The sequence below is a fragment of the Meles meles genome, chromosome X (assembly GCF_922984935.1).
Source record: "Meles meles chromosome X, mMelMel3.1 paternal haplotype, whole genome shotgun sequence".
Classification (NCBI taxonomy): domain Eukaryota; kingdom Metazoa; phylum Chordata; class Mammalia; order Carnivora; family Mustelidae; genus Meles; species Meles meles.
Window position 1 is genome coordinate 32131950 of NC_060087.1, and position 15244 is coordinate 32147193.

General features: G+C 34.6%; 1 protein-coding gene across 1 annotated transcript in view; it reads left to right on the forward strand.

The window, feature by feature from the left end:
* CFAP47 (cilia and flagella associated protein 47) overlaps nucleotides 1-15244 on the forward strand; it is a 545441-nt gene that overhangs the window by 117539 nt on the left and 412658 nt on the right. The window contains exons 23-24 of the mRNA XM_045994745.1: nucleotides 9150-9244; nucleotides 13151-13310. Coding sequence (XP_045850701.1) covers nucleotides 9150-9244; nucleotides 13151-13310 — 255 coding nt within the window. The remainder of the gene's footprint in view (nucleotides 1-9149; nucleotides 9245-13150; nucleotides 13311-15244) is intronic.

The following is a 15244-nucleotide window of genomic DNA, read 5'->3' on the forward strand; positions in this document are numbered from 1 at the left end:
TTTTAACATAGTTGCAATCTTACAGCCTGTGTTGGTTGAAATTTCTTCAATTTTAATAGAAACTTTTACTTGGATATTATAGACTCTTAGTTATGTAAATTGACACTGATACCTATTATAGATTATTTTATTCAATAAGTGTCTCTTATAGATTAAGCATAATCATACGGATTTAGGTTTTTTCTTTTATTTTCTTATTCATATAAATATTGTAGTATTGAACATTTTTGTGTATAATACTTTTTACCTGTTTAGATTTTCTTAAAAGTGCAATTCTCTGAATTGGCTGCATTCCTTCTGAGGTATATGCATGTTAGGGATGCCTGGGTGGCTCAGCCATTAAGCATCTGACTCCTGACTCCTGACTTTCATTCAGGTTAGGATCTCAGGGTAGTGAGGTTGGGCTCTGTGCTGGGCGTGGATCCTGCTTAAGATTTTCCTCTCTCTCTCTCTCTCTCTCTCCCCCTCCCTCCCTCCCTCCCTCCCTCCCTTTGCCCCTTTCCCCCTCCTCCAGTGAGCACACACTCAGGCTTTCTCTCTCTCTTTCACCAAAAAAAAAAAAAAAAGTATATACATGTTAAAGCTCTTGATACGTTTTGCAAAAGAGCTTTTGTAAAGAGTTATACTGTTTACCTCTCCTTCAGTATAAACTCTTACCAGCATTGAATTAAAGAAATTGGATATTTTTCTATGTGATTGAAAGTACATCATTTCAATTTTCATTTCAATTTCTTTGATTACTTATGAGGATTAAAATTTTTCTATCTTTGCTATTAATAATGTATTTCATATGTAAATTATCTGCTCATTAATTACCTTTATCATTGTGGTGTTGTATTTGTCTGATGTCAATGATTTCCTTATTTATTTATATTAAATTTTTTCATCTTTACTGTGAATTTTTTCTAAGATTTGTTGCTTGGCATTAGTTTTATTTGTTGTTCAATAAACACTTCATAGTGAAATTTAGCTATCATTTCCTCTATGAATTCTAACATTGTTTTAAAGATTAGACCATCTTCCCCATCTTAGGATTTGGTATATATGTAATTCTGTTTTTTTTTTTCCCCTAAGTTTTTAATAACATCATTTTATTTTATTTTATTTTATTATTATTTTTTTTTTTTTTGGTGTTCGACAGATTTATTTATTTATTTATTTGTTTATTTGTTTATTTACAGCATAACAGTGTTCATTGTTTTGGCATCACACCCAGTGCTCCATGCAGTACATGCCCTCCCTATTACCCACCACCTGGTTCCTCAACCTCCCACCCCCCCGCCCCTTCAAAACCTTCTGGTTGTTTTTCAGAGTCCATAGTCTCTCATGGTTCATCTCCCCTTCCAGTTTCCCTCAACTCCCTCTCCTCTCTATCTCCCCATGTCCTCCATGTTATTTGTTATGCTCCACAAATAAGTGAGACCATATGATACTTGACTGTCTCTGCTTGACTCTTTCCACAGTTTGGCGACCGTAGCCATTGCTGCAATAAACATTGGGGTACAGATGGCCCTTCTTTTCACTACATCTGTATCTTTGGGGTAAATACCCAGCAGTGCAATTGCAGGGTCATAGGGAAGCTCTATTCTTAATTTCTTCAGGAATCTCCACACTGTTCTCCAAAGTGGCTGCACCAACTTGCATTCCCACCAACAGTGTAAGAGGGTTCCCCTTTCTCCACATCCTCTCCAACACACGTTGTTTCCGGTCTTGCTAATTTTGGCCATTCTAACTGGTGTCAGGTGGTATCTCAATGTGGTTTTAATTTGAATCTCCCTGAGGGCTAGTGATGATGAACATTTTTTCATGTGTCTGATAGCCATTTGTATGTCTTCGTTGGAGAAGTGTCTGTTCATATCTTCTGCCCATTTTTTGATACGATATTAATAACATCATTTTATTTTATTTTATTATATTTTTTAAGATTTTATTTATTTATTTGACAGAGTGACACAGTGAGAGTGAGCACACAAATAGGCAGAGTGGGAGAGGGAGAAGCAGGCTTCCCACTGAGCAGGGAGCCCAATGTCGGGCTCAATCCCAGGACCCCGAGCCCAAGGCAGATGTTTAATGACTGAGCTACCCAGGTGCCCCCTTTTTTCTATTTTTAATGGTTTAAAATTCATTGAACATTTTCTATACTTAGTTAATTTGTAAAAAAAATATATATATATTGCTGTATTTCTAGAAAGTATTGGAATGTGAAAGCAAACTTCACTTGATTATATAATTTATTGACCCCAATGTTTACTAATGATTCAAATGATATGAGTATAATCAGGCAGACATGTAACATTTCTTCCTATAGAAGTTGGCATCTATCAGACACAGCTTCCAAATTGTCCTTTTCTCCCTCCTTAAGATGCCTTTTGCCTTTGAATTAACATGTAACTTTTGGATGTCATTTTTAGAAACTTTTTCCTAATGGAAGCTGTTTTCGTTTGGAGCTTCCCATTTTTGTACTTTCAATAAGTTATATAAGTAGGAAGTATCTAAATGAGGAATTTTCATTCTCCTACCAGCAGTGCCTCATAAATCCATAAATTCTAGATACTTTTGAATGGCTGTTTGGACAGGTAATGTATGTCAGGGTTTTGTTTTGTTTTGTTTTGTTTTTTTGAATAGTCCACTGGTGAATTCCACTTTTATGTTTGCAAGGACGCTTGGTCAAGTCCGTTATTCCCTGAGCTACCCCCTCAATAGAAGGATAATACCTCAGTAGGAGGCTCACAAGCTTTCTGTTATCTCTCTTCTCCCAAATTACATGTATATATTTTAAAATTAAAATAGTGCTAACGCAAAATTGGAATCCATTATCTCCTTCTCAGGGCTTATCCTGCATCCCAGAGGCAGTAACTTTTTTCATTAATTATCTAATGAAAATACTTACTTAATGACAAGCATCTTCACTCCCTTGAAACATTGACTCCTGTTATCCATTTTATAATGTAATTATAGTTTAAATTTCAATTAAAATTATTTTCAGAGATTTGTTATAACAATATATTGTTCATTGTTTACTTTATTTACTTTCCTTCAACTTTTTTTTTTTATTATTCCTGGAGTTGTTAATTACTCTATTATCCTTAGATATTTGACTAAGTCCTCCCATGCCACAAAGCTCTCCTTTAAATCACGCTTGTCTGGACAATGTTCCACATAGTCTAGTCTGTCGCGTAATAATGTCATATCTACTTATTCTCTTGAAGTAATCTTCCTGGAGCACAGCAACCTCCTGCTTCAACATGGACTAGATACTTTCCCTGCAGCAGAACTTTTGTCTAGGTTTTCCTTTCACTATAATTGTGGGGATTTTTAACAAAACTCTTTTCTGTTTTGAATCTCCTGTTTTTTCAATCTCTTGCCTTTCTGTTTCTTGGTTTACTGCTTTGTTTAGGCAGATTATATCTTCCAGGGGCTTCTAAAGAAAGGGCATAAGGGAGCTAATTTTTGAGAATTTCCATGTCTGAAAATATCATTGTTTTTCCTTTCACACTTGAATGATAATTTGGTTTAGAATAAAATTCTGTTATGTCTGATAACTTTAGTGTGATAATTTATAATTTTATAATTTTAGTGTGATAATTTTAGTGTGAATCTCTTGTTGTATGTTCTTGTGGTACTTTTCAATAGCAATTCATGTCCTCTGGTTCTATAAAGTTTTCATAAACTATTTCCTTGAAAAGTTCTTCCCACCATTTTCTATATTTCTTTCTTTAAGGCTTTATTGGTTGTGTTTTGTATATCTTGGGTTACGTTATATATTTTAATTATCTTGTATTTTCTCTCCTCTTGTCCTTTCCCTTATTTCTTCATTGTGCTTCTCGGATATTTTTCTGACTTGATTATGTCTTGAGAAATTTTGACAATTTAAAACTAATGAGAGTTAACTTTTTTCTGATTGTTTCATTACCTATAGAGTTCTGAAAGATAGAACCAAAAATTTTTATCTCTACTTGTATTATGATGATTTCTTTGACATTTTCTTCTGTTGCTACATTGTCTCATTTTTTGCTGAATTATTTCTCTTTCATTTCTTCTTCATGTTGATGAGTTCCTTATATGTTTGTTGATTTTTGCCTGTTCTCTCATGATATTAGTGAATCTCACAATGCTGGCTTCATTACCAACTATTATATCATTTCCTGACAATCTGGATGCCAGTGAATGTTTAAGGAGGTCAAAATGTTAGTCTATAAGTCTTTAATTTTGAGCAGTTCAGTTTTTTTTGAAAATATTTCTTCAAATTAAGAGGATAATAGGTTAACATATCAACAACAGTATGCATGCATATTTGATAACCAGATGAAATGGAGCAATTCCTTGAAGGACAAAATCTGCCAAAATGTACACAAGAAGAAATAGTCTGGATAAGCCTCAGTATATTAAAGAAATTGAATCAATAATTAGTAACCTTCGAAAACAGAAGGCACCAGGCTCAGATGGGTTCATTGGTGGACTCTATCAAACATTTAGAGAAGGGGTGCCTCGGTGGCTCTGTGGGTTAAAGCCTCTGCCTTCGGCTCGGGTCATGATTCCAGGTCCTGGGATTGAGCCCCGCATCGGGCTCTCTGCTCAGCAGGGAGCCTGCTTCCTCCTCTTTCTCTCTGCCTGCCTCTCGGCCTACTTATGATCTCTGTCAAATAAATAAATAAAATCTTTAAAAAAAAAATTTAAAGAAGAAGTCACACCAATTCTCTATAATCAACTCTCTACAATCTCTTTCAGAAGACAGAAACAGAAAGAATACGTTATAACTCATTCCAGCTCATTTTGAGGGCAATAGTACTCTACTACCAAACCAGACAAAGGCAATACAAGAGTAGAAAACGGCATACCAATATCTCTTCTCAGCATAGATACAAAAGTCCTTAACAAAATTTTAGCAAATCAAATCCAACAATGTGTAAAAAGAATTATGCACCATGACCAAGTGAAATTTATCCCATGTGTGCAAGGTTGGTTTACATTCAGAAATCAATGTATTCCATTATATGAACAGGACAGAGAAAAAAAAATCACGTGATCATATCACTAGATTCAGGGGAGATAAAACATTTTATAAAATCTAATACTCATTCATGAAAACAACTTAGTAAATGAGGACTGGAGCAGAACTTTCTCAACTTGATTAAAAAAATGTATACAAATACCGCTTAGCTATTATCATTCTTAGTGATGAGAAACTCATAGCTTTCTCATTAAAGTCAGAAATCAAGCTAGGGTGTCCCTAGCTAATGCAATAGGACACAAAGAGGCATCAACAGATACACAGATAGGAAAGATGAACAACTCTGAATTCATTGATGACATGATCATTTATGTAAAAAACCCGAAAGAATTAGTTAAGAAAAAAACTTACGGAAATAATAAGCTAATATATAGCAAGGTTGCAGTATACAAACTTAGTGTACAAAAGTCAGTTTCTCTCCCATAGACAAGCAATGAATAAATGGAATTTGAAATTAAATTCAAAATACCATTTACATTATCGCCCAACCAAAAATGGAATACTTAATTATATTGACAAGTATTGACAAGATCTATTTGGAGGAGGCAGTGAAATGAAAGGGTGCCTGACAGACTTTTGCCTGTCTCCCTGATCCCTTCCTGAGACCTCAGTGGTGTCTTCTGTGCCATCTTATTGCCAGCATTGCTGGGTGATGAAACTAAAACAAGGTGCACCTTGTCTGGATTGTGGTTGATTCAGGTATACATCCCCTCAATCACCTCTCACCAAAATGACTAGTAGAAGAAGGAACACCCAACAGAAGAAAAATTCAGAGACTATGCCCTCTGTCACATAACTATTGGATATGGACATAAACAGTATGTCGGAAAGAGAATCTCAAATAACAATTAACCAGGCAATGGTCAGGTTGGAGAAGACCATTAGTGGCAACATAGAATCTCTAAGGGCAGAAGTGCGGGCTGATCTGGCAGTACTAAAAAATGCTATCAATGAGATCCAATCTAATCTAAATACTCTAACAGCTAGGGGAACTGAGGCAGATGATCGAATTAGTGAACTAGAAGACAAACTGATAGAAAAGAAGGATCAGGAGGAGGTCTGGAACAAACAGCTTAGAAGCCATGAAAACAGAATTAGGGAAATAATTGATGCCATGAAATGTTCCAATGTCAGAATTACTGGCATCCCTGAGAGGGTGGAGAAAGAGAGAAGATTAGAAGATATAGGTGAGGGACGCCTGGCTGGTTCAGTGGGTTAAAGCCTCTGCCTTTGGCTCAGGTCATGATCCCGGGGTCCTGGGATGGACCCCTGCATCGGGCTGTCTGCTCGGCGGGGAGCCTGCTTCTACCTCTCTGTCTGCCTGCCTCTCTGCCTGCTTGTGATCTCTGTCTGTCAAATAAATAAATAAAGTCTTTAAAAAAAAAAAGAAAGAAAATATAGGTGAACAAATTCTAGATGAAAATTTCCCCAATCTGGAGAATGGAACAAGTATTTGTGTCCTAGAGGCAGAAAGGACACCCTCCCCACCCCCATACCCCCGCCCATATCATCAAGTCTAGAAAGACCTTCAGACACTTAATTACGAAATTCACAATCAGAATTTCAGACAGGAGGTCTTAAGGACAGCTTGGGGGAAGAGATCCTTTATGTACAGAGGAAGGACCATCAGAATAACTTCAGACCTGTCCACAGAAACCTGCAAGCCAGAAAGAACTGGCAAAATATATTCAGGGCACTAAATGAGAAGAACATGGAACCAAGAATACTTTATCCAGCAGGGCTGACACTCAAAATGGATGGAAAGATAAAGAGCTTCCAAGACTGGCAAGGTTTAAAAAAGAGTATGTGACCACCAAGTCGGTACTAAAAGAAATATTAAGGGGGGGTTCTATAAAAGAAGAAGGAACCAAAGAGTGACATAGAAAGAAATTTACAGAGACAATTTATAGAAACAGGGACTTCACAGGCAACATGATGTCAATAAAATCATATTTTTCAATAATCACTGTCAGTGTGAATGGCTTAAATGCTCCCATAAAATGGCACAGGATTGCAGACTGGATAAAACGACAGGACCCATCCATATGTCTACAAAAGAAACATTTGGAACCTAAAAATACATGCAGACTGAAAGTGAAGAGATGGAGAAACATCTTTCATGCCAATGGGCCTCAAAAGAAAGCTGGGATAGCGATTCTCATATCAGATAAATTAGATTTTAAGCTAAAGACTATAGTCAGACGTACAGAAGGACACTACCTCATTGAGTTACCACCTTACACCATTTAGAATGGCCAAAATCAACAGGCAGGAAACAATAAGTGTTGGAGAGGATGTGGAGAAAGGGAAACCCTCTTACACTGTTGGTGGGAATGCAAATTGGTGCAGCCACTTTGGAAAACAACGTGGAGATTCCTCAAGAAATTAAAATTAGAGCTACCTATGACCCTTCAATTGCACGACTGGGTATGTACCCCACAGATACAGATGTAGTGAAAAGAAGGACTGTCTGTACCCCAGTGTTCATAGCAGCAATGGCCACAATTGCCAAACTGTGGAAAGAACCAAGATGCCTTTCAGTACACCAATGGATAAAGAAGATGTGATCCACATATACAATGGAATATTATGCCTCCATCAGAAAGGATGAATACCCAACTTTTATATCAACATTGATGGGTCTGGAGAAGAGTATGCTGAGTGAAATATGTCAAGCAGAGAAAATTATCACATGGTTTCACTTACTTGTAGAGCATAAGGAATAACATGGAGGACATTAGAAGGAGGAAAGGAAAAATGAATTGGGAATAATCGGAGGGGAAGATGAATGATGAGAGACTGTGAACTCTGAGAAACAAACAGGGTTTTGGAGGGTGGGGGTGGGGGGTTGGGTGAGCCTGGTAGTGGGTATTAAGGGGGGCACATATTACATAGAGCACTGGGTGTGGTGCATAAACAATGAATTTTGGAACCCCTAAAAAATAAAATTAATTAAAAAGAATTTAGATAAAAAGATCTATTTAAGGAAGGATATCAAATAATGAAATTTATCTGATGAAAGATATCGAAGAATTAAATAAAGGGAGTGATATTCGATGTTCATGTATAGGAAGTCTCAATATCGTTAAGATGGCACTTCTTCCCAACTTGATCTAGAGATTCAGTGCAATCTCAGTCAAAATCTCAGAATATTATTTTATAGTTGTTGCCAAGTTGATTAAAAGTTTATATGGAAAGGGAAACGACCCACAATAGCCAACACACTCACTACTGAAGGAGAACAACAAAATTGGAGGACTGACACTATCCAACCTTAAGACGTTCTGCAAAGGTGCAATAATCATGAGACTTTGGTATTGGCAGAAATATAGACAAATAGATAAGTGGAATAGAAAAGAGAGCCCAGAAATAGACCAACATAAATGTAGTCAACTGATCTTTGACATGTGATTAGAGGCAGTAATGCTCAGAACAGGTAGTTTTTTCAAAAAATAGTGCCGAACAACTGGATATGACAAGCAAAGATACGAATCTAGATACAGACTTTACACTCCACACAAAAATTAACTTAAAATGGCTCATAGAACTAAATGTAAAATGCAAAATTAACAAAACTTTTGGGAGGTAACAGAAGGTAAAATCTACAGGACTTGAGATCGGTAATGACATTTTAGATATAATAACAGAGGCAAAAATCTGCGAAAGAAGGACTGAGAAGCTGCAGTTCATTAAAATTTAAAATTTCTGCTCTGCAAAAGACACTGTCAAAAGACCAAAAAGGCAGACCACTTACTGGGAGAAAATATTTGCAAAAGGCAGTTTCTTTTCATTTCCGTGCTTCTGCATTTGTCAGCTCTATTATAAAGATCATTTTAACTATGTTTACTTTATTCTAAACTCAATGTTTAATGCATTTTATGCTCTTATTATCTCAAGGGTAATTTTTTTATTGTACTTGTAATTAGTTACCATTGAAATACAAAACTGGAATTTTATAGTTGTGATAAGCCATGATATTTTATAAATGTTTTAAAGTATGGCTTTGCTTTCTGTCTGGTTACATAAAGATAAAAAATAATTTTATTATTTCTTATTTTATATTGAAAAGTATAGTAATAATTATCTATAACTTAATATCTCTTACTGTTTTATCAGTATATTTACTTTCCTCTCGTAGTATTGCAAGCACCATTGAGATTATCCAACACTGATTTTATATTTGAAATGCCATTGCATATTTTGGATTCTAATAACAAGGTCACAAAAACTCAGGTATGTATAAAGAATTGATGCCGTTTACAACCTTTTTTTTAATTATGGTTTTTAGTTTATTGAGTTGATTATTCTGAAGCACGTATTGTAGGAATACTTTGTTTTAGAGAACTTATACATATAATATTTCTCAGAAGTAATTATCAAAGTATACAAATACTCATTTTTATATATACATTTTTATATATACATATATTTAATAGGATTATTCAAAATATTTTAAATAGAATTAAGTTACTAGTATCTTCTTATATAAATAGAAGCTATGATTAAATTAATGTGAAGTATGTTCCATTCAGGTAAGGAAATGTGGTGAAAGGTAATAATAAAAATTGGAAAGATACAGGTATATAATAAAGTGACTTCTATAAAAATCTAGTCTTTTTTCTTACTAGATATCTCTGTGTCTCTCCTAATTATGAATCCCCCAGAAGAAAAGAAAGACATGCATAAAGGAAGCTCATGCATACATATTAGAAATTTGTATTTGTAGTAACTATTATGTTATATATTGCCTTTCCTACAATTCTGAAACTCTGTAGCTTTGAAGAAATATTGCATGGCAAAAATATTTAACATTGCATGTATCAAATAATAGCAGAGTCCTATATGAAATTATAGTTAGAGAAGAATAGAGGATCTCTTCTGAAATTAACATGACTGTTTCAAGGATAAAATATCAGTACAACTTCTGATTCTAACATAACTTCAAGGATGCAAAAGACTTTGTATTTGGGGCTAGAAAGGAAGCTTTAGTGAGCTGAACTGGATTGAATCCAAAGGAAAAGCAGTCTCTTTATAAACGTGAGATTATTTTATATCATTGAAATTTTATTCATTTGGCATAATAAAAGACAATCTAGACAAGAGCCTTCTGTCTTGAGTGGCAAAATAGTCACATTGGCCCCACAGAGAAAGACATGTGACTATCACGCACTGCTTGAATTTGCCATGGATAATATTTATACAGTCATAATAAAATATATAATAAAGAGAAGTCTTAATATTTTAAGGGGCAAAATTAAAATTTGATCATATATTATATGTTACATGTGAAATGACAGGTTTGTGATATGTACAATGTGTATGTGAAGATTAAGTTGACAGAAGGGTTGGGAATGGTAGAAGAAAGTGAAATAAAATTCATTTTACCTAGTGGGTAATTAAAGGAGATTATCTAAACTTGACAGTAGAACTAGCGTTATAAATACATCGCTTAAAGTTACCAGGGGACTAATTAAAATAATATAAATATCCACAATTGAGAGGTGGACAGAGGAGTGAAGATTATGTATATGAGCCAAATCCTTATCTTTACTAGTGGGCACTAGAGACAGGATCTGGGTCTGATACGTCATGACATAGCCATGTGATAGAGTAATGGCCCCAAAAGTTATCCAGTTCTAATACTTAGAATGTGTGAATACACTATCTTGTATTATAGAATATACTTTGCTGATGTGTCATGTGATGGAGATGATGGACCCTGATACTGAGAGATGATGCTAGATTAGCTAGGTGGTCCCAGTTGAATTACATGAGTGGTTAAAAACAGAGAAACTTTCTTGTACTCAGAAGGAAATGTGATGACAGAAGAAGGGTAGAGAGAGATGATGTTGTCGTATTTGAAGACAGTGGAAGGAATCCACCAGCCAATGAATGTGTTTGCCTTCTAGAAACTGGGAATAGCAAAGAAATGTCTTTTTTAGAGCCCTCCAGAAAGTGTCATAGTTCCTTCTAACACCTTGATCCTAGTCCAGTGATGTGCCTTTTGAACTTATAACCTATAAGACTGTAATTTTATAAATTTGTGTTCATTTAAACTATTAAGTTTGTAGTAATTCAAGGCAGCAATAAAAAAAAAACCTAAAGTAGACCATATCAATATTGTATTTAGAATCAGAGTATAACTAGAGAAAATCCAAAATTTAGCTAAAATTAGTTGCTTCAGGGAAGCAGATCTCTTGATGAGGAGTTGAGTGGGTCATCTGTTTTTTGTTTGCTTGTCTTTTGGGGACAACTGTTCTCTTTTTTTTAAACACGCATTTTTGAATTATTTGTGTAAGGTGTGTACATGTATCATTTTGATGAAGGTGTTTAAAAACTAACAATACTATATGTACTAAACAATGTTTCTTTATAGATGACTGTATTGGTTTTTGTTCTTGGGATAGGATTGGAAAGTGGATAGTACTTTTAGAGATCTAACATTTCCGCATTTCAGAATGAGTAAAACGAGGCATTCAGATGAGTAGTACATCTCTGTCTTCCGTTTTAAAAGGTGTTTTTTTCTTTATAAGATGCGAATATTAGGGGCGCCTGGGTGGCTCAGTGGATTAAGCCGTTGCCTTCGGCTCAGGTCATGATCTTAGGGTTCTAGCTAGCTAAAGATGAATTCAAACTGGTATTTTTGAGTCTAATCTAATCTAACACAAAGTTTATTCCAGTCTTTCTTCCTTGCTCATTTTTAACTACTTTGTCTGACAATAAGAAATGTGGCTCTCTTATTCATAATGTATTTGCTTACTTTTTAACTGTAGTGTACTAGTAAGGAAGTTTCAGATTTTTTTTTAAAAGATTTTATTTATTTATTTGACAGACAGAGATCACAAGTAGGCAGAGAGACAGGCAGAGAGGAAGAAGCAGGCTCCCTGCTGAGCAGAGAGCCTGATGCGGGGCTCAATCCCAGGACCCTGGGATCATGACCTGAGCCGAAAGCAGAGGCTTTAACCCACTGAGCCACTCAGGTGCCCCCAGAATTTTTAACCTGTAGCTAGAATTGCTAACAAATTTACCAACTAGAGTACAGTGTTTATAAAGAGTAACTTTTTTGTCCTTAACTTTATAGTTTCCATTCAAAACATAGTTTTTCTGTTACTTAAGCCATTCCTCCTCACTCCCACTAACTTTGGTGATACTATTTCATTCATCTGTAATATAGTCTGTTGAATTCTACAATCCATCCTGGCATTCTCAGCTTCTTGTTTGATTGTTTTTAATTTACATACATTCAAATCCATCCTTAGTAGTATACAGTTCTGTGGGTTTTGAAAAATACATAGAATAATTTGTCTACCACTTCAATACATTACAGAACAGTTTCATGACACTGCAGATTCTCAGTGTAACCCCCTTTGTAGTCAGCTATTACTCCTTCCACCAATACTTGGCAACCACTGATTCGTTTTTTTCATCCGTGTAATTTTGCATTTACAGATTGACAAGTAATTTAATTATACAAAAATTTAGCCATTTGGGTCTGGCATCTTTCACTTAGTAAAATATATTTAATATTCACGTATGTTTTTGTTGAATTAATACTTCACTTACTTCATCACTGAATTTTAGCCCATTGTATGGAATGCTTATCCATTCATTATTAAAGGAAATCTTGGGGTTTCTTCCTCCATTGTTTTGCGATGAACAAAGCTATTATAAACTAACATACAGATTTTTATGTGAACATCAATTTTCACTTCCCTTAAGTAAATACTTAGGAGTGGTAATACTGCGTCATATGGTAGTCATATGCTTAACATTATAAGAAACTACTGAACTGTCTTCCAAAGTGACTGTACCATTTTACAGTCTCACAACCATGAATGAGGATTGCAACTTCTCTCCATCCTTGCTAGCTAGCATAGCTATGTTGATGTTTTTATTTTATCCCAGTCACTATCCTTTGTGTATTTTTCATAGTTGTTAATAGGCAGTGAACACACTTGCATACCACTTTTTAGCCTAACATCACTTTTAAAATGATCTCTCCATGAATTCCACTTCTAATCATTTGATTTTGTACATAGGTTCTTCAAGTTGGCATGGTAAAACAAGCTAAATTTTATATTGCATATTATAACTTTTATAAATGTCTTTTATTTAGTTAGTTATTTTGTTTGTAAACAGGATCTTGTCTTACATAATACTTCAAAACAAGATGTGGAATGGAATTTGGATATTAGTGGCACTGGGAAACTTTTCAAAGATGGCATATTCAAGATGAGTGTGCTGAATGGGATTCTGCAACCACACGAAGAATGTAATATTTCCATAAGTTTCTGTCCAAGTAAGTACTTTTTTTCTGTATTTGTTATAGATATTTCAATTTGTCCCTCACATATTAATTTTACCATGTACACAAAAGTTGAGGTTATTTTTTTATGTGTTCTTAAAACAGTTCTAAGAAGTTTCGTACTAGAATTTTGTGGTCACCATCTCCCAAAATTTCTCCCAGTGATCCTCACCTCTTGGTATTTACATGCCCTTATAGAGTCCCCTCCCACATCACATAAGACTGATATATTACCCATGAGATATTCCAGATGTGGTGGTTTGTGACTTGCAGTGTAGGTCAGAAAAGGCATTGCCACATCTAGCTTGTACTCGTGGATTACTTGCTGTGGGGGAATCTGGTCAGCATGTCTATTATCTATATGTCCATTTCTTTTTTTTTTTTTTTTTCTTAAAGATTTTATTTATTTATTTGACAGAGAGAGAGATCACAAGTAGGTAGAGAGGCAGGCAGAGAGAGAGGAGGAAGCAGGCTCCCCGCGGAGCAGAGAGCCCGATGCGGGGCTCGATCCCAGGACCCTGAGATCATGACCTGAGCCGAAGGCAGCGGCCTAATCCACTGAGCCACCCAGGCGCCCCTATATGTCCATTTCTTTACTGGCATTTTTTAATTAATCAGCTTTATTGTACCTTTTTGTGATAGTGTGACAAATTTTCTGTCATTACAAATCTATTACAAAAATTCTTGGCCTTTCTTGCACATTTACTTTTCTAAATGAACTATACATTATTTTTTTCCTTTTTCTAGAAAAAGGCATACAGTTGAGTTTTTCCCTTCAGTGACTACCATGTTTTTCTAGTAATGAATGTTTATTTTATATGTATCATTATTGTGAATGAGATTTTTTAAGTTATTCTTTTTAATTAGCTATCAATATATATATATAAAAAAGAATGTATTTGTAGTTTGTCTGGCTCTTGGCTACTTGATTGAACTTCTGTGGTTTAATCTGGAAGTTTTTCAAAGATTATTCTCTTTGTTTTCTAAGTAAATAGTTTTAAAGTCTAAAATCATAGTAACTAATGAATTTGTTTCTTTATTGACAATATCTCTTCCTCTGCCTTATTCTCATTTTGAATCTGTTAATATATTGTTGTTATAGGACATTTATATTACAGTTGTTTATTGTAATCTATCTGAACCTGTTACTACAATGGCAGTTTTTTAAAACTTTTTCCATTCCAATATTTTGCTTTGTGTATTTAAGTGTTATAAAAAGTTTATGTCTTATATATCTTTTATAAATAAGTATATACATTTAAAATAATGTTCTTTTTTCTGCTAAATGCTATTTGCTTGAATGCTATTTATGTGACACATTGTCACTTTGTCTTCCTTTTATCAGCCTTTGGTTGATACTTCATTTTATTTTCAGTCTGTGTCTTTTAAATTTAAGACCAGTATTAAAAAGCAAAGGACATATATGTTATATAAAAAAATAAAAAATTATATTAAAAATAAAAAGAAAGTAAAGGATGTTGCCTTTCTTCCTGAGCAAGACTGAAATGTGATTCTTAGGAGGGGAATTTAATTTATTTGTATTTTATGTTACATATTCATTTTTAGGCAGTTTCATTTTACATTTCCTTTTTTTTTAATTATTTTTCATAACTTTATATATTGATCTAATTTTTGTTTTATATACCATACATCTTATTTCTCTTCTCTATGTTATCTTGAAACCTTTGAAAACAATGCCTCTTTGGACACATATTTTCCTATCAGTTCTATGATGGAACAATATTCGTGAACTTGCCCACCGACGAAATTATAGTATGGGTTTATTTCTTACTCAGGAAATTGTTGAAATACTTTGGAATTTTATTTCCGGTTTGTGTTTACACACTAGTTAGTGTTTATACACTAACTGTATCATTCAATTCCTCCCACTGCTTCATCAGTGGGCTGGAGTCTTCTCCATCTCTAAG